At 42.6% G+C, this 21,006-nt stretch overlaps 1 protein-coding gene across 2 annotated transcripts in view; it reads left to right on the top strand.

Moving 5' to 3' along the window:
- SMYD3 (SET and MYND domain containing 3) overlaps positions 1 to 21,006 on the top strand; it is a 701,794-nt gene continuing 680,788 nt past the window's right edge. For both annotated transcript variants that reach the window (XM_032801055.2, XM_032801054.2), the window contains exon 1: positions 1 to 249. In XM_032801055.2, coding sequence (XP_032656946.1) covers positions 86 to 249 — 164 coding nt within the window. In that variant the 5' untranslated portion in view covers positions 1 to 85. The remainder of the gene's footprint in view (positions 250 to 21,006) is intronic.

Here is a 21,006-nt window from a genome sequence, read left to right as displayed (position 1 = left end):
GCGGGTCTCTGCCCTCACTAAAGATGGCTCCGGCGGCTACCGGGGCCGGACCACGTGGGGCCCAAAGGGGGTTGCGGCGCGGGACATGGAGTCAGGGAGGCTGGAGAACTTCCCGAGCCCGGGCAGGGGCAGCGGCCTCCGCGCTCTTAGGCGGGCGCGGCCCGGCGAGCTGCTCTACCGGGCCGAACCCTTCGCCTGCACCGTCACCAAGCAGCGACTGGGCACCGTGTGCGAGCGCTGCCTGCGCAGGTACCGAGCGGGGCCGGGTCCTCCGGCAGCCCCCAGCCGCCCTTCTCGCCTGCATGCGTCCCCGCCCGCCGCCCCTCCCCGCGTGGGAGGGCTTCCCCGCAAACACACCCACCCGCCCCTGCCCAGCTGCGTCCGCCGGAGCCAGCCGTGCGCTCAGCCCCTCGCGGGGCCAGCCCGGAGCGCCCACGTTGTGCGTTACAGACCCATAGACCACCTCGAAGCCCGGCTCCCGCCCTGCGCAGCCCTCACGGCCACGGGCCACGTGTGTGGGACAGGACCCCCTCCCGCTCGGCCCTTTCGCACCCTACTCCGCGCCACCCTGGCTGCAGCCCAGAGCCCGGCTCCCCACCGGTGCGCGCCTGCAGCCCGGGTTTTGGACGTTAGGAGTTTGTCTCTAGCGCCGGGCGGGCAGGGAGGGGAACTCCCGTGCTGAGTTGTGCTATTGACCAGTCATAACTCCAGAAGGGACGGCATGGCAGTGACACAGGGTGGGAGGAAGAGCGGTGGTAAGGGGAGGGTGCGATTGATCAAGACTTGGCAGACATTGTTTTTTTTAAATAACTTTTATTAGAGATCGATGTTTATTTTTAAGCAGTTCCCCTTGATCTTTATCAATTTAAATGGTCACAGGTATGGGAAATTAGGGAAGGGGCAAACAATAGGGAGTGTCTGACAATAATTATATAATAACAGTAGGCATTCAGATTCAAAAAGTTAAATATTACTGTTGAAGCACAGATTGTCAACATTGTGTGTCAAAATATACAAAGTAAATATTAAATCGTATTCAAAGAGTTCTCAAGCAGTATTATTATTCTTACTTTTCCTATTTATAAACATCAGTTATTATGGATGGAAATAATTTTTCATTGGTTTGTGTGGGTATGTTAAGAAGATAAGAATGGCCTTACTGGGTCAAGCCAAAGATCTGTCTAGACCAGTATCTCGTCTTTCGACAGTTGCCAATACCAGGTGCCCCAGAGGAAGTGAACAGAACAGGTAATCATCAAGTGATCCATCCCCAGTTTCTCATTCCCAGCTTCTTGCAAACAGAGGCTGGGGACACCATTCCTACCACTCCTGGCTAATAGCCATTGATGGACCTATTCTCCATGAATTTATCTAGGTTTTTTTTTTTTTTTTTAACCCTCATACGGTTTTCCAATTCCAATATATCTTTTTTGAGATAGGGTGACCACATCTGCACATAGTATTCAAGATGTGGGCATGTCATGGATTTATATAGAGAACGCAATATTTTCTGTCCTATTAGCTATCCCTTTCTTAATTATTCCTAGCATTCTGTTAGCGTTTTTGACTGCTGCTGTGCATTGAGTAGATGTTTTCAGAGATCTATCCACAATCACTCCAAGGCTAATTTAGACTCCATTATATTATATGTATAGTTGGGATTATGCTTTTCAATGTGAATTACTTTAACATTAAATTTCATGTGCTATTTGTTGCCCAGTCATCCAGTTTTGAGAGATCCTTTTGTAGCTCTTTGCAGTCTTCCTGGGTCTTAACTATCTTTAGTAATTTTGTATCATCTGCAAATTTTGCCACCTCACTGTTTACCCCCTTTTCCAGATCATTTATGAAATGTTGAATAGGACTGATCCCAGAACAGACCCCTGGGGGCCACCACCATTTACCTCTCTTCATTCTGAAAACTGACCATTTATACCTACCCTTTTTTCCCTATCTTTTAACCAGTTACCAATGCATGAGAGCACCTTCCCTCTTATCTCGTGGCAGCTTACCTTGCGTAAGAACCTTTGATGAGGGACCTTGTCAAAGGCTTTCTGAAAATCTAAGTACACTAAATCCACTGATCCTTTTGGACCACATGTTTGTTAACCCCCTCCCCCAAGAATTCTAGTAGATTAGTGAGGCATGATTTCCCTTTTCTAAAACCAAGTTATGTTCATCTATATGTCTGACAATATTGTTCTTTATTATAGTTTTAAGCAGTTTGCCCAGTACTGAAGTCAGGCTTACAGGCCTGTGATTGCTGGGATCACCTTGGGAGCCCTTATTAAAAATTGATATCCTGTTAGCTATCCTCTAGTCATTTGGTACAGAAGCTGATTTAAATGATAGGTTACAGAGTACAGTTAGTAGTTTTGCGGTTTCACATTTGAGTTCCTTCAGAACTCTTGGATGAATACTATCTAGTCCTGGTGTCTTATTGCTGTTTAAGTTATCAATTTGTTCCAAAACCTCCTCTAATGATACCTCGATCCGGGACAGTTCCTCAGATCTGTCACCTAAAAAGGATGGCTCAGGTTTGGGAATCTCCCTCACATTCTCAGCTGTGAAGACTGATGCAAAGGATTCATTATTGTCCTTGAGTGCTCCTTTAGCACGTCGATCATCCAGTGGTCCCACTGGTTGTTTAGCAGGCTTCCTGCTTCTGATGTTACATTGAAATCAATGTTTATTGACATTTACTAACAAAAATTTAATACTGGCAAGCCAATTTATAACCATATTTCTCAAATGTCCCTCATTTCAACCTCAATGTATCTATGATCCATACAGATTACATATCCTGTCACATTTATTGTGAAATTATTTTCATCAGAAGTAGAATCCTTGACTTATTCCTTGACTTCAGCAAAGCTTTTGATACAGTCTCCCACAGGATTTTTGCCAGCAAGTTAAAGTAGTATGGGCTGGATGAATGGACTATAAGGTGGACAGAAAGCTGGTTAGATCTTCGGGCTAAATGGGTAGTGATCAATGGTTCCATGTCTAGCTGGTAGCCAGTATCAAGCAGAGTGCCCCAAGGGTCGGTCCTGGGGCCGGTTTTGTTTAATATCTTTATTAATAATCTGGAGAATGGCATAGAACCCTCAGCAAGTTTGCAGATGACACTCAACTGGGAGGAGTGCTAGATATGCTGGAGGTTAGGGATAGGAAACAGAGAGACCTAGACAAATTAGAGGATTTGGCCAAAATAAATCTGATGAGCTTCAACAAGGACAAGTGCAGAGTCTGCACAGTTCTGCAGAAAAGGACCTAGGGTTACAGTGGACGAGAAGCTGGATATGAGTCAGCAGCGTGTCCTTGTTGCCAAGAAGGCTAACAGCATTTTAGGCTGTATAAGTAGGGACATTGACTGCAGATTGAGGGACGTGATCATTCCTCTCTCTTTGACATTAGTGAGGCCTCATTTGGAGTACTGTGTCCAGTTTTGGGCCTCACACTACAAGAAGGATGTGGAAAAATTGGAAAGAGTGCAGCAGAGGGCAACAAAAATGATTAGGGGGCTGGAGCACATGACTTATGAGGAGAGGCTGAGGGAACTGGGATTGTTTAGTCTGCAGAAGAGAAGAATGAGGGGGGATTTGATAGCTGCTTTCAACTACCTGAAAGGGGGTTCCAAAAAGGATGGATCTAGACTGTTCTCAGTGGTAGCAGATGACAGAACAAGGAGTAATGGTCTCAAGTTGCAGTGGGGAAGGTTTAGGTTGAATATTAGGAAAAACATTTTCACTAGGAGGGTGGTGAAGCATTGGAATGGGTTACCTAGGGAGGTAGTGGAATCTCCTTCCTTATCAGTTTTTAAGATCAGGCTTGACAACGCCCTGGCTGGGATGATTTAGTTGGGGATTGGTCCTGCTTTGAGCAGGGGGTTGGATTGGATGACCTCCTGAGGTCCCTTCCAACCTTGATATTCAATGATTCTAAGAATGATAAAAATGAGATAATAGGAAGAGTTGTATACACTGAAGTATAACTTTTAATCCATTAATGCATTATTTTGTGTGTCTGATTTTGAGTATATTTCATAAATTGTGCCCCAAATGTGGACCTTGACAGGTTGAGAAATGAGAAGTATGATTACACTAGTAATTAGTTAGGATATGTTTCTAACATACACATCTTGTCAGTTCCTTTCCACTTTTAATAATGAAGTTTTTGTTGATCATATGCGCTTGAGTGCACTCCTAATTGCTTTAAACCCCTTCCCCCCCAATTTTCTGCATTTTGATAATAGTAATCTGGATAGCAAACAAACAACCTGGAAACTTACTTATACTGATTATTTTAAGAGTAAGCCCTCCCCTCATTCTTATGAATTAATTTAATGCTGTTCTCATGTTTCCATCTGTTCCTCGTCAGTTTTAGTGTGGAGAGCCTGGGAGACTAATGGACAAGAAGGTTATGTTGCTGGATTCAATGGCAAGTGAAAATCCTGATTCATAAACTGCTCCAAAGCGAAGGATTTTCTAGCTGGAGTTGATGGCTTGAGAAACAGGTTATCAGTAAATGAGATATTTTAAAAGATGTGGGTATTAGTCTGCTCTTGGATAGACTGGATGTTTCCTTAACATCCATTAATCTATCAAAAGATTCTAAATGTAGGCCCTGTCTCACACAGGTACAAAGTAAGTATGTGACAGAGATGGAAACTGAGCACTGCTCTCTGAGGTAGCTGGTGTATGTCTTATTCACCAGATCAGCAGTTACTAACTTTGAAAATCATGTAAAAAAATTGTTGTGAAGTGAATTGGTGGATCATCAGGCTCTCATACCACAGTTTGGGGACCCTGGCACTAGACCACTGGCACCTTTTATGCAGATTGTTTCAAATCTCTGTACCTAGGGAAATTAAAGAATTTGGACAAATAGGTCTAAATTTTCAAAAGTGCTTAGTGATTTTGGGTGCCCAAGTAGATACATATTAAATTGGCCTGATTTTCAAAATGTATTGAGCACCTGCCCTTTGAAAATCAGATTCCTTTAAGGTTTCTCAGGTTCAGCACTCAAAAAATCATTGAAAATTTATGCCAGAATGCATGGCTGCCTTTGTAAAATACTGTGAGATCTGCACGTGACAAAGCACAGTGTAAATGCAAAAATCTTTATTAGCTGCATTTTTCAGATTGGGTAAGTTAGGCTCTGGGAAGTTTAGTGACTTGGCTGGAAGGCACTGTGGGCTAGTGAGTTAGACATTGCCTGTAGAGCAGAATACACTTCTCTTCTAGTCTTTGATCTGATGCATAATTTGCTGTGACTTTTTAGCTGAATAAGCAACCTGGGGGGCTGAGGATCTTTAATGTCTGTATGGAATAAATAACAACACCTCCTCAATAAGAGCTTTTCTCTTCTGTTGTTTTATGAGAAGGACTTTGGAATTGGGCTTGATATTGAGTCATCCCCTTCTTTGGAAAATTCCTCAGTGTTAAAATTCAACAAAACTAAAATTCCTTTGAACTCTTATGATACTTTAATTGTGCCATGACTGGCGCATGTATTGGCTGTTCTTCCAATCCTTCTTGTAGCCTAATCAGTTATTCATTGAGATGCAATATGTACTTTTTACAGTTAACAAGGAGCTACTTGGAGTTAATTAAGAAGATAAAATTGGTGGGTGTTAATTAATACAGACATTTATAATTTAAATAGTAGGAAAATTAATATATATAAGTATAAGTACAGTACAGTGGTTTCCTGCATTGTTTATACTTCCAGTCTTTGCATTGTGCATACTTACAACTGTACAGAGACTTCTGAAAACATAGAGATAAGGGGAAGTAAAGGGAATTCATCAGAAGGGAGGTCCTGGTTCAGTTTAAAGTTTAACCATCTCGGGGACCTGACAAACCCAAGAATAGGGAACTAAATTTAATATGTTATACCCCAACTTTATGTAACGTCCAGATATATAGCCATATCTCATCAATTTCCATGACTGTAACAAGATTAAAATCTGTCTATTATTCATATTTGGCATTTCAGCTTTCCATAGCTACAACTTTAATTATGAATATTGATAAAGTATGTGATACATTTCTTAATAATTCCTGTATTCCTTGTTTGTCTTCTCAGAAGGAGTGTACAGAATTTATGACCTACTGTTATCTCAGTACACCTACAAGATTTCAACTAAATCACAGCCTTTTGCATAACTGTTCTCCCAAGGCCTCATACTAATACAGCAGGCCCATAATTAGGCTGACCTGACGAAAGACATGAAATATTGGGACGTGGGGGGTTGGGGTTTGGGGGGATGTGTGCTGGGGGAGCAACAACAACCCCCCCCAAGAGCCGTTGGCAGAGGAAAAAAACAAACAAACAAACCAAAAAACCTCCCAGGAGCTGCCGGAGCATAGGAAAAATTGGTGGGGGCTGAGCAACCACCAGCAGCTCCATGACCTGCCCCCCTCCACCAGCTCACCTTTGCTCTGCCTCCACCTCCTCTGAGCTGGCTGCCGCATCCTGCTTCTCCCCCCTCCCTCCAGCACTTGCGCCGCCATACAACTGATTCACGCACGCCTGGGAGGGAGGGGTGGTGAGGAGGAATGCGGCGTGCTTGGGGAAGAGGTGGGGCCAGGTTGGGGATTTGGGGAGGGATCCAATAGGCCAGTGAGGGAGTGGAGCCGGAGGAGGGGCCAGGATGGGGATTGGGGGAGGATCCAATGGGGGAGGCGGGGTGGAGTTGTAGGGGGGGCGTGAGCCCCCTCTGCCTGTGCGCCGGAGGGCAAAATATTGGGACAGTTCGCATCCTGACTGAACATTGGTCGGGACGCGGAACAAACAAGTAAATATCAGGACAGTCCCATTAAAATCAGGCTGTCTAGTCACCCTACCCATAATTATAATAAGCCTAATAACCCAGTTATTTGTCCTGCTCGCTGTTACAACTTTCGTAACTTGCATTAAATGTGCTTAGAAGAGAACTTATATGTTACTCAAAATATAAATCCTCCAAGATCAGGTCAGGCTCAACTGTCAACATTCTGCTTAATAGGAAACTTCCAAAAGTGTTGTGGGGTGGGAGTTGGAGGTTGCACACCCAGTGAATCTTAGACATTACAGACGAGGGGTTCTCACAGTTGTTCGGCCCGAGATTTGCTTGAACTGACTCTGATAGGAAGTCCTTTCTTTGTGACAGCAGTGCCATCTTTCCTCCACCTGCCTTTTTTACACTGGTTAGGCCTGCCAAGCAGAACAAGAAATGAAAATGTGGTTGGTTTGTCTCTCTTGGCTTCTGTAATTACAGGCTGTTGTGTGGTATGTGCTTGAGGAAACCCAATGGGGTCTCTCTTTGCTTGAGATTTTAAAGTATAAAACACCATTAATGACTGCTTGCACCTAGTCCTGGAACCCAAAAGAGGAGAGGCAATTCTTGGTTTAGTCCCAATTGGCACACACAATCTGGTCCAAGGGGTGAATGTAGCTGAACCGCTTGGTAGTAGTGATCATTATATACTTACATTTAATATACTTGCGGAGGAAAAATACTGAAGAAACCCACCACAGTAGCATTTCATTAAAAAAAGGGGAACAACACAAAAATTAGTAGGCTAATTAAAATGAATGGTCTCTAGTGAAATGCCTAAAAGCTGCATGGAAACTATGAACCTCTATTATGGTACTTTTTAAAACTATAGATATATATATATATACACACACACACACCCCAAATACAGGGAAAAAATAGTAAGAGGACCAAAAGAATGCCACCATGGCTAAATAACAGAATAAAAGAGGCAGAGACAAAAAAGGCATCCTTTAAAAATTGGAAGTCAAATTCTACTGAGGAAAATAGAAAGGAACGTAAACTCTGGCAAGTCAAGTGTAAAAGTATAGTTAGGCAGGCCAAAAAAGAATTTGAAGAGCAACTAGCTAAAGACACAAGCACTCACAGCCAGGGGCGGCTCCAGGCACCAGCACACCAAGCGCGTGCCTGGGGCAGCAAGCCGTGGGGAGCGCTGTGTCGGTCGCCACGAGGGCGGCAGGCAGGTTGCCTTCGGCGGCATGCCAGTGGAGGGTCCGCTGGTCCCATGGCTTCGGTGGACCTCCCACAGGCGTGCCGCAGAATCCGCGGGACCGGGGACTTCCCGCAGGCAAGCCGCTGAAGGCTTCCCTGCCTGCTGTGCTTGGGGCGGCAGAATACCTAGAGCCACCCCTGCTAACAGCAAAATATTTGTTATATACATCAGAAGCAGAAAGTCTGCCAAACAAATCAGTGGGGTCTCTAGATGATCAAGGTGCTAACGGAGCACCCAAAGAAGGCAAGGCTGTTGAAAAGAAGCTAAAAGGATTCTTTGCAACAGTCTCTGCAATTAAATGAATAGGCAGCATGCTTAAAATAAGCATAAGGAAGTACTTCTTCACACAACACACAGTTGACCTGTGAAACTTGTTGTCAGGGGATGTTGTGAAGGCCAACAGTGTAACTGGGTTTAAAAACAAACAAACAAAAAATTAAATAAATTAATGGAAGATGGGTCTATCAATAGCTATAAGCCAAAATGGTCAGGGATGCGACTCTATGCCTGTGTGTCCCTAAACCTCTGACTGCCAGAATGTGAGACTGGACTAAAGGGGATAGATCACTCGATAAATTGTCCTGTTCTGTTCATTCCCTCTGAGGCATCTGGCACTGGCCACTGTCTGAAGACAGGATACTGGTCTAGATGGACCGTTGCTCTGATCGAATATAACTGTTCATATGTTTTAACTAACATGACAGAATTTCCCAATGTAGGCAGACATATTTATGTATGAAGGTAAACATGGCAGTTAATGGTACAATGAGTGAAAATGATGGATTATAGTACAATAACGATCACTTCTGAAAATATGTGTAATATGCAGAAGGCATATAACTCTGACCCTGATCTGGTAAAATAAGCGCAGAAAGGAAAAAACTAAAGAAACAACCCTAAAAGATCTTGTACATATTGTTTCTGCTTGAGGTCTTTTATATGTCATTTATTAATGTGGGTCATAAACAAAGGTAATAACATTGGAGGTAGACTGAATTGTGGTAACACTCAGTGGACAGAAGCATACTACACAGAACCCTGTAAACCTGATGGGGCAGAAGTTGGAAAATCCTATGGGAAAAATCACCCCCTCTGATTCTGTGAGGAGAGGAGGCCCAGATCTAGTAGTTAGGGTATGGGTGTGCACAAGAGAAGGGGAAGAACACAAGCTCTATGCCCTATTGCACAGTGAACTGTCTCCTGAGGAGGTGTAGGGGCGGTGTCAGCTGGGTAGGCACTAGCAGCAGCATTTCTCCCAAAAGGGCTGTACCACTATGGAATCCATGCCTGAGGTCATGAAGTAGTACTGCGTCACAGGGCGTCTGCATATTTGGTACTGGCCTCTGAGGTAGATCTGAGGTACACATGCCTTAGGGTGTGATTTGTGGATTTAAAGAGCAGTCACCCTGACAATACGGGCACCCCTTCTGCTTGATGGAACATGCAGTGTAAATTTTATGAGTGTGAATTGGTGGAATGTCCTGTCTTCTGTGCGTTCTTATTCTGAGTCAAGGATGAACCCCTGGCTTCATTTGCTGAGGTTTGACACAAATAGCTCCTTTTATTCTCTCTCCTTCCTCCTCCATCCTAACAAAAACTAGCAAACCCAAAGCAACCTGTGCATTTCTAGAAAAGGCCATTGCTATCTGACTTTTCCAGCCTTAGCCATATAAACTGAGGGACTATCTGATCTTCTGTTATTTCCAGGCCAATCATTAATCTTTTTGTCAATTTTAATTCCTGAAATCGTTATGGTTAGGAAACAAAAAGCATATGTGATGTCTCGGCTTTAAGAATTGTGATAAGAACATAAGACCAATGGTCCATCTAGCCCAGTATTCTGTCTTCTGACAGTAGCCAGTGCCATGTGCTTCAGAGGGAATGAACAGAACAGGGCAATTTATTGTGTGATCTGGTTGTCCAGTCCCATCTTTTAATAGTCAGAAAGAAGAAAGTATCGTTGCCTCCGTTTTACAGATGGAGAAATGGGGGCCAGTGGCAGACCAGGAATAAAACGAATGTCTCTGGAGTCCTAGACCAGTGCTCTACCCACTAAGCCTTCCTCATAACTCAGTGTTGCCAACTGTTATGATTTTTTTATCACAAATCTTCTGGTATTTGGGGTTTTTCTTATAGCGCCAGTTCTTATATTGATGTGGTTACCTGAGAATCTCAGGTTTCATTTAAAGAATATTTCTAGCCTCCATGGTTGCAGAGAGAGATTGAAAATGTGACCCAGGTGCACCCCAAGGGTTCAGAAACTAGAAAATAATTTAATTAATTATTATTTTATTTTATTTTATTTCATTTTTATTTTGAAAATTGCATGATTTTTAGATAACCTCATCATCTTTGAAACCTGGCTCAAAATTTTTAAATGCTTTGGGTTGGCAATTGTGTGTTACTCTAAGCTTTGGAACATTCAGGATTGGTAGTATTTAGTTCTTGCTTCAGTTGGTAAATCTTTTGATTTAAGAATGAATTTCAGAATGATGTAGGATATAGTTTATAAACAAAGACCCTCTCATTTTGCTAACTAGTTTATTTAAAAAAATGTTCTTGTTTTCTTATAGCTTTTATCCAGTTAAAGCAATTGAAGGCATAATGGAGACATAATGCTGTTATATGGTTGAGTCATTGCTGATTTGACCACATAATGAAACTAAATGTTTTTTTCCCCTAAAATGTAGAAATTTTGCAGAAATTAGGCTCTGCCTAATAATCCCATTTTCCTCCCCCATCCCAAGTGAGATTATTCATTAAAATTGTCTTCCAGATCTTTTTTGAGTTGCTAAATATTATTAATTTAGCTTTAAGATAATTTCAGTACTTGATATATTATAATACTGTGTGCATATGTATATTATATAAGTACAGTGTTCTGGTTCTTTGTTTCAGGGTTGTAGAAATAAAGGTTGTATACGTAGTTTAAAAACAAACATGCCTACTTTGGTAGGACATAGAATAGAAATGTGTTTTCAAATGTGTTTTCAACAAAATATCCAGTATAGTGTGTGTGTAAGGCAAGGCATTTTGCATTTATCAAATAAACTATTGCTTTTCTCTAGAGTTATAAATAGACAAATTCAGTAGCTGACTTTGCCTTCTTGCAACTTTTATCCATTAGGTGGCAGTACAGGAACACAAATAAAAAATACTTGGTATTTCTTTTGAAATTATTGAAGCATTTTGACAAACTGATTAGATATCCAGGATTGTTAGATGTAAAAATCAGAATATGAGGCCTAATCCTGCAACCCTTAGTCCTGAAAATGGTTCTGCTGTGTCATAAGTAGATAGGTAAGGGTTAATTTTCTTTTACCTGTAAGGGCTGGACAGGGGGGAATCAAGCACCTGACCAGAGGACCAATCAGAGAACTGGATTTTTTTTTAAAAGTCTGGGAGGGAAAGGAACTCGGGGTCTTTTGTTTTCTCCCGGCTATGGATTGAAACAGCTTTTCCTGCTAACTCCACTCTTCGTTCTAATATTCTACTATCAAGTGTGAGTACAAAGGAAACCAATCAATAGGCTGTTATGTGCTTTGGTTTGTATTACATGGGTGTAATTGCTGGACTGGTTTAAATTGGCTATTTTTGAATCAGACTGTGTTTTCCTATTTTCTTATAAGCAAGCCTTATCCCTGTATTGAATTTCTTAATGCAGTGGTTTAGTTGTGTAAGTTCTTTCTTTTATATATAAAGTTTTCTTTTTAAAACTTGTGGGAGTTTCTTTTCCTAGTGAGGCAAAGGGGATTGGAAAATTTCTGTGCCCGAGCTTTCTGTTACCTCTGTGACAGGCTAGGGGAGGTGAGCCCATGCTTGTGTTACTTTCCTATTTGTCCCAGGGCGGGAAACATCTACGGAAAAAGTTACTGGAATAGAGTAGGATTAGCTCTGTTTCCCTGTGTTGGACGGCTGTCTCTTTGGAGAAGAAAGGAGGAGACAGGTTTTTCGGTATGTGATGTAAAGAGCTTTACATCCATTCCTCAGGTGGCTTCAGAGAGGGGGAAGGGAGGGGAGATACATTCCCTTGCCGGTAAGACTCAGACTTCTGAGTCTTGGGGGTCTTTCCAGGAGGTCTTGGGGGAGTCCCCAGAGGGGGTCCCCCAAGGAATTTGGGGACCTGGGCTGATAGGAGCGGCCAAAATCCTATTGGTGGCAGTGAGATCAGAGCCAAGCTGGGTATAAGCTTGGGGAGTTCATTGTAAGCACCCAGATTTTGGATGCTAAGGTCCAGATTTGAGACAGACGCTTACCACATGGGGAGGCAGCAGTTATGGAAAATAAGAATCCAGACGCCAGTAGATATTATCTTTTTCCCTGCTAGGGATTAGCAGTGAGAAGGGTTGGTTTTAAAAGTAGCCAGATAAAAGTTTTTTTTTCTGCCTGGCTTTTGCAGTTTGCAATTTAACACAGAGTCATTAAGAGAACCATTATAGGTCTTTTGTTAAACAATAGCACTCCCTTTGAGAGTATCCCAAGCCAGCTACACACAGGTAAATACAGGGGCTTTGTTTGGTTAGATTGAATATCAAAGAGAGCCAGAGGAAGACAAAACAGTTGCTTTGGCAGATTTCAAGAGACAGAAAGCCAGCAATTCAGGCACAACAAACACCAGAGGCACTCCAACACAAGAAAACAGGAACCATGATGTCCAAGGACGAACAAACCAAAATCTCTGAGCACAAACGAAACATGAGAAAAACTTCAGGACCTAGAAATCAAACAAAGGAGATGGAGCTGAAAGAAAGGAGGAACAATCAAACTGCAGCACACAAAAGAGATCACGAAGCCAAAGGCTGATCACGAAAGAAAAAAACAAGAAGAAGATGCAGCCCACAGAAGACAGATATCCAGAGAGAGGCCACAAGCAGGCCTTGGAATTAGACAGGCTATGCATCCGAAACCAGCCAATCCTACCCCTCCGGCACCAGTTGTTGTTTCCACCCATAGGAATTCCCCAACTACAATGGCAGGTGATGACACGGAGCCTTCTTAGAAAATTTTGACAAGGCCTTGTTGGGTTACAAGATCCCTACAGACCAGTACATGCTAGAGCTGAGGTCACACCTCAGTTGGACCCTTGGAACGTGGCAGCCAAAATGCCAGGGAACAATGGACGATTATTAAACTGCTCAAGCCCAGGCCAGATCCAGGAATGGGGAACCCCGGATCACGCCCGTCAGCGGGTTCAGAACAAAAGTGTCGAACCAGTGGGTCATTTCCTGACACGCCTACTACGTGGGGAAGCATTGTTTGACGGCCTGGCCATAGCGGATCCCAGGCTCACCTGTTTGAACAACTGCCCCCGACACTCATGCACATGGAGCAGTTCTTGGAGGTGTTCCTGGGGATACACGGTACATCTCTAGATTGGAAAACCCAAAACTTCACCGAGGCGGCGGGAGATTGGAGCCAATGGTGGAAGGTGGCAGAAAGCCAAAGTAACTTGTAAAGGGGGAGTGACACCCAGGTGCCACACCGCACATAAACCTACAACCGAGGGCAACCCACAAAACCACCTGACAACTAGTAAAGCCACAACACCTATCTTCTGTACCTCACCGTCTTCCAGTAACTTACTTCACCAGTACCGTTAGTTCTGGAAGCATGCTATGTGTAATGAAACGGAATATCAAGACCAACTGCCCAAAGGCCAGACTTGCCCAACGAACCCCACCGGGTGCAAGTCATTTACAGCCACCATCCTCCAGATATCCAGGCCCAGCATACCTCTAAAATTCCCATTGCGAGCGAAGGTGAACACATTAGGGTGAGGCGGAAGAAGTGTACGCGGATGACACGGGGGCACAAGTGTCAGCTAATCCTCCACCAATCTTGTCTTGATCCCACACTCATCGATACCCAAAGGCCAAGCTACCATTTACCCTTACCCCTTCATGTCACAAGCTGTGGTCTTGCCTACAGCTGAACTGCCTGTCCAGTACAAAGGCTGGTCAGGAATGTGGACTTTTGCAGTTTGACAATTATTCCATCCCCATACTACTGGGGGAAGACTTGGCCAACCAAGTGAAGTGGGCCAAGAAAGTAGGAATGGTTACCCGCAGCCAAACCAGGCGAGCTTCCAGACCTATTCCATATTACTACTTGTGTAAGTGTAGTAGGATTGAGCCTTTGATTTGTGTGGGAGGCACTGGAGGGTTCAGAGGATTAGTTGTGGACAGGGGCGGCTCTAGGTATTTTGCCGCCCTAAGCATGGCAGGCAGGCTCCCTTCGGCGGCTTGCCTGCGGGAGGTCCCTGGTCCCGCGGATTCAGTGGCAGCCTGTGGGAGGTCTGCCGAAGCCGCGGGACCAGCGGACCCTCCGCAGGCACGCTGCCGAAGGCAACCTGCCTGCCGCCCTCGCGGCGACCGGCAGAGCGCCCCCTGTGGGTTGCCACCCCAGGCATGCACTTGTTGTGCTGGTGCCTGGAGCCGCCCCTGGTTGTGGAATAAAGAACCTTTCACTTCTAGATCCCACAGTGAGAGGCAGTATAGTGTACAGGAATGACCATAGGAGTGGAATCACAAACTGTTAAATTGTAATCTTGGCTTTGCTGCTGACTTGTGGTGAGTATTTGCTTCAGTAAGCGAGGACCAGCCTGCCTCCCAAGGTCTGTGAGAGGAGGGATCATTTTCCAGGATAGGTTCTAGATCCTTGATGATGTGCTGGAAAGGTTTTAGCTGGGGTCTGTACATGATCGCCAGTGGTGTTCTGTTATTTTCCTTGTTGGGCCTGTCCTATAATTCGTGATTTCTGGATACCCATCTCGCTCTGTTGGTATTGTAGTTTTAAGAATGCTTGATTAAGGTCCTGTAGGTGTTTGTCTCTGTCTGAGGGATGGGTGCAAATTTGGTTGTATCTTAGGGCTTGGCTGTAGCCAATGGATTGTGTGATGTGTCCTGGATAGAAGCTGGAGGCATGTAGGTAAGTATGGCGTTCAGTAGGTTTCCGGTACAGGGTGGTGTTTAAGTTACCATCACTTATGTGACCTTGGGAGGCAGGCCAGTCCTTGCTTACAGACAGCCCCCCAACCTGAAGCAAATACTCACCAGCAACTACACACCACACGACAGAAACACTAACCCAGGAACTAACCCCTGTAGCAAACCTCGTTGCCTACTCTGTTGCCATATCTACTCTAGCGACACCATCAGAGGACCCAGCCACATCAGCCACACCATCAGGGGCTCATTCACCTGCATGTCTACTAATGTTATATATGCCATCATGTGCCAGCAATGCCCCTCTGCTATGTACATTGACCAAACTGGACAGTTTCTACGTAAAAGAATAAATGGACACAAATCGGACATCAGGAATGATAACATACAAAAGCCAGTAGAGAGCACTTCCATCTTCCTGAACATTCTATAACAGATTTAAAAGTAGCTATACTTGAACAAAAAAACGTCAGAAACAGACTTCAAAGAGGAACAGCAGCACTAAATTTTATTTGCCAATTTAACACCATTAACTTAGGCTTGAATAGGAACTGGGAGTGGCTGGGTCATTACAAAAACAGCTTTGCCTCTCCTGGAATTGACACCTCCTCATTTATTATTGGAAGTGGACTACATCCACCCTGATCGAATTGGCCCTGTCAACACTGGTTCTCCACTTGTGAGGTAACTTCCTTCTCTTCATGTGTCATTATGTAATGCCGGCATCTGTAACATTCACTCCATGCATCTGAACAAGTGAGGCTTTTTACCCACGAAAGCTTATGCCCAAATAAATCTGTTTGTTTTTGTGAATACAGACTGACACGGCTACCCCCCGATACTTGACTCCCAGCCTGGAGTAGATTGTCTCTGAAACACCAAAGTAAATATAGTCTGAAAAGAGATGGTTCCTCAAGACTGGGGAGAGAAATGAGAGAACAAAAAGAGGGAAACTTGGATGTGCATGTAATGTTTATTAAGAAGTCATGAGTATGCAGCTACAATAGAAAAGCATTGAATTTAAAGATACACAGTTCCAGGTGTGAGATCAGTTGAACTACCTTAACAGTTATCCCAGCTTGTAAAGGCTAAGCATTCCAGATCTGCATTTAAATTTGGTCTGGTATGGTGGGAATCTCACCTTCTTAAGGCCACTGCATGTTTTTGTTCTTGCTTAAGAGGCAGAGGTTACTGCAGTGCACAAGAGTGATCACTCAAGGTGGTGGCACTCCTCTTCTGCTGAAGAGGGATTGGGATGCATTAAGACACAAGGAAAGGGGAACGTTAAGTAAGTGCTAATAGATCTTATTCACAGCATTGCCATCCAGAATAGAGAAACTGTAAAGAACAGAGAAATGTACAGATTCTTTTGGGGGCGGGATAGCTCAGTGATTTGAGCATTGGGCTGCTAAACCCAGGATTGTGAGTTCAATCCTTGAGGCGGCCATTTAGGGATCCTGGACAAAAATCTGTCTGGGAATTTGCCCTGCTTTGAGCAGGGGTTGGATTAGATGACCTCCTGAGGTCCCTTCCAACCCTGATATTCTGTAATTCTGCTTTGCTTGAATTTTTTTTTTAATTTCTAGATTGTATGTGCATGTCAGTATGTGAGTTGCCCAAGTCCACAGAGAGAATCAATATAAAACTTTAGACCCCTTCTCTGATCGCTAGACCACACTGCCTCCAACACAGCATCTGTTCAGTCAAATAGTAAATCTCACAATGCATTATTTTGTCTTTCTTTATTTCAAACAAAAAATTGCAAATTTTGGTTCAGCATATTTTGTGATTATAATTTCATTAGCATGACAAAGTAACCTTTACCATTGGATTGACATGACAGTTGTATACTTGAGTTAATTCTTCTGGATAGAATTATATGAAGTTATGGAATGTTTTTCTTAAACAGTAGGATCGTACATCAGAAAACATTGGCATGCCCTAACCTCTTAAGTGTACAGGAAAATAAATTGACCTTTTCATGTCCTATTCATTGTTGTTTTCCTTTATCTGTTGTAAACATTTTTTTAAACTTTCTTTTTATTTACTCTTGTTGTTGATTGGAATTTGTAGTTATAAAGTTGAACGGACACAAGTATCCTGTAGACAAGTCTAGATATATCTACTAATTTTTTTTTTTATGAGCATCATTCTTCATATGTTCTGAGTACAGACTCAAGATGTGAGAAAAATAGCAAAACACAAAACTTAGTTGCACACATGGATTAATCTCCCTGGTTTTAGTGTTGTTTAGTGATCAAATGATTAAAACTTCATGGACTTACAAATGTGTATTTCTACTGTGAAAAGTGGGTGTAAAAATGCGTTTTCATTCTCAGATTTTCTTCCTGTGTGCATTCAGAGTCACGTCAGCATGCTTTTTACTCTGATGGCACTGCAGAGCCAACATAGCTAAGAGAGGAGGACTGGTTTTCATTTTGCTTTGAACAATATCGACTGAATTGACCACAACATGCAGGAGAATGAATGATAGACAACATGGGATGGGCTTACGCTGCAGGCTTCAACTTTATTAATTATACACTGGGGAGGGATGTGATATTACCCCCCCGCGCGCGCGCACACACACACACACACACAGCCACTGAGAACGGGTTTGGGCCTCAGTGAAAATTTTTTTTCGGGCCCCGCAGCAAAGGCAGACCGGCTAAACAGGGCTGGGGAAGCTGGGCCCGGGGCCCACTTCCGGACCGCTGGGCCCTGGTAATTTGTACCAGCTTCCCGCCCGCTCTCATCAGCTTTGCACGCGCACACTCTTGCATAACAAGGATTTAACAGGTTTCAGTGTGGGTTACAGGGCTCTAATCACACTAAAACAGCAATAATTTGGGATTGACGCTCTGGCTGCCTCAGGGACTCAGCACAGTTGTGAAACCTCTGCCTCTACTCTGTGTAAATGTGGTGAGGTAACATAGGCCACAAAGCGGGGGCAGACACTGTTGAATCAAGGTCCTCCCCTAATGAAGGTGGTAAGTGAAGTTCCAAATGTGGGACCAGATACTGCATTCCTTTATACTGCGGGTTTGCATGGGTATAAGGGTGGGCTGAATATGTTTTGCAGATGCCTTACTCTTGGTGCATGAGCATACAGGAGCACAATTTGATTTTCAGATCTAAAGTTGAGCTTAGCAATTCTGAGATGGAATGACAGAGAGAGATGGAGCACAGCTGTGCCATTTATACAGTATTTTTCTGTTGACACAGTATATTATGACATGCTTTACTGTTTAGTAATGACACAATTTAAGAAAGCACTTAAGCATGCGCTTCCGTGAATTTAGGCCTAAGACATGATAGTAAGAAAAAAGGTAACTTAAACGTATTTCCAAATTATATACCATCTATCTCCCAAAAAGGGGAAAATACTTAAGGATCGTGAAGATTTTGGAATATATTATGTGCATATACTATATTTATAAAATAATTAAAACATGTACAGAATTTAAATTGTTTAAAATGTATGTTTCTGTAGTTATTAACAGAGAACATTCAGTATATGGAAATCAAATAAAAGGGACAAAAATAACAAGTAAGTTAGCGGCTTTTATGAATTTGTAGACAATTAGTTAAATGAACACTGCATTGTGGATTCTAAAAAAATCCAACAATGTGAATTAAGTACGGGCAGGTTGTTTTAAGAGGATCCTTTATCATCAAATAAATAATTAAATTGTGACCAGATAGCAAAATATGGTAGGTCAGAAGCTATGTGCATCTGAGAAGGGGAGTTGCAGGGGAGGTACCTGTGCTCCCAGATCCTGGACCAGTTGTTCCTTGGCTATGATCCTGGTGTAGAGTAGTGCAGCACCATTTGGGGCTAGCCAGAGTGCAGCATACTCCAGCCATGCCCCTACATTGAGGGCTACAGGAGTTGGGGATAGGAAAGGAGCTGACTACCTTGGCACTGCACCCACTGGATTTACCTCCATGCCTGGGAAATTCCCAGTGGGGGAGATCCTACTGTATACTGGTCCTATCCTTGGTGTGTCTTTTAGATTAAACAGTAAAATCCATGTCATGACCTTGCATTGCCTAAACTAATGGTAAAAAAATGTATTTAACAGATCTCAAAGTGACCTCATTGTTGTATTCTGGTTAGATGGGAAAGTCCTGTTAAAATCGCTCATCCTGGAATAGAGAAGTTATTAAAAGCAAATGAGATTTGAAAGTAGTCAGTAGTCTTCTAACTTCTCATTCTCTTAGCTGCTGCACACTTACTTACCTTATTGTGTCTTATAATTGGGGAGTGGTTCCTTATCGAAGAAAACATTTTGTGATTCTGATTTATTGAGTTTGGTGTATGTTATTGCAGTAGTAGTACCTTGTATCTATAAAAATCTTCTGGCTGGCTACTAGATCTACTTGAAGGCTTTGAGTGGCAAGGCTTAGATCTGGAAAGAATGGTACTTTGAGTTTCTCTCTCTAGCATGTCCTACTTCTTCCTTTCCTTTATCAGGATCCTATTCTTGCGTCCCTTACAGGTGTATCCAAATGAGTAATTTTTAGTTTCCGCAGCATCGTTTTCATATAATTTGTTTAAACATGTAAGATTGCCATCCACTTCTCCAAAGAACCATTATCTTAGGACTTGCTGAAAAACTGCTAGTCTCTTATAATACAGCGCTTTCTTAGGACCAAAGAAAATGCTCCATATGGCATAAATATGTCACTTCCGTTGTTCTATGTTTTACTTTTAGGCATCTTTAATTTATGTTGGTGGACCAGAGATTTAAGATAACGTACAAGTACTCTTTCTCAAAATCAGATTAAACAAACAAACAAAAAAAGTCTGACACATATGAGAGATTGTCCATCATGTATGAAACAGTGGAATCCACACCCTAGTTTTTCAGACAGTTTAATCTCAGAGAAGGATCTTTTGGTGTTAGTTAATGCTGAGGTATTTTCTGAAAACATGATATCCTTAAAGTTCTGGAAAAATTGTTCCTTTGTTGCGCTAGATGCTGTCTGTATTTTGTTCCATGAGAATACTGAAATGCAAAAAACGAATACTTGGTAAGGTAATCTTGGCCTACCAACTCTTCACTCTTACCCATCAGAAGAACTTTAAATATTATAGGTTAATATCGAGTTATGAAACAATATACATTTGCCATTTAAAACTATTTCTATAAAATGTACCAGAAAGCTTTCTCCTGTGGAATGTTATTTCTATAGAGCTCTTAATAATCGGAAGAGCAGTAGCGCTTGTTACTTTTATGAAGAAATGTATAAAAATAATTCTAAAACCTGTTGTAAGTGAACTTAAAGTTGGATAAGATGACTTGATCTTCCATATTTGAATTTGCTGGTGGATAACACCTTAAACAGGATATGGGAAGACTGATACTGAATTTTATGCCTATTATTTCCATAATAGTCCAGATTCTAAAGAATAATAGGTTTAAATATGTATAACTTAATAAATATGAAATATTGGAATAGAAACCAGGTGTTTTTGATGAGTATAATAACATTGCAAAGAGCAATGTGATACTTTGAACAATTGTGTTCTTTGCACTTGCCAAAGTGGGTTATCCTGAGAACAAGCCATAGCTACTTTTTTACATTTTTAATTTAATATTTAAGAATGGAATGGCGATGATTTTATCTCTTGTCTCTGTTTTCACATGCTTCAACCAGGCAGATTACAAACAGAAAATTATCTGCGAGAAAATGACTCATGTAAACTATCCCAAATCCAAACTCACTGTAGCTGTGTCGAAATCTTTCTCATGGTCTGTCTTTTCATGTAGAATAACAAAAGATGCTTCCATCTGTAGCTGAGCAAGTTCCAGGAAGCTAAAGGAGTGGTAGGTTTGCATAAAGGTACTGATTTTCTTGTCATATTTCCTTGCCGGGGCAATAGACGATACAGCAGTCTTAAGGAAAGTGAGAGGAGAAAGAGGAGCAACTGAGTTTCTTCCCCTCAAACTGCTCCAACTCCCTTTTGAGGGAATGTGAGAAACAGCCTCCAGGAGGAAGCTGGGTAGCCTGGGATATGT

Source organism: Chelonoidis abingdonii, chromosome 3 (genome assembly GCF_003597395.2).
Source record: "Chelonoidis abingdonii isolate Lonesome George chromosome 3, CheloAbing_2.0, whole genome shotgun sequence".
NCBI classification, from domain to species: Eukaryota; Metazoa; Chordata; order Testudines; family Testudinidae; genus Chelonoidis; species Chelonoidis abingdonii.
The sequence above is the reverse complement of the archived record's forward strand: the minus strand, read 5'-3'. Positions and strand labels throughout refer to the sequence as shown.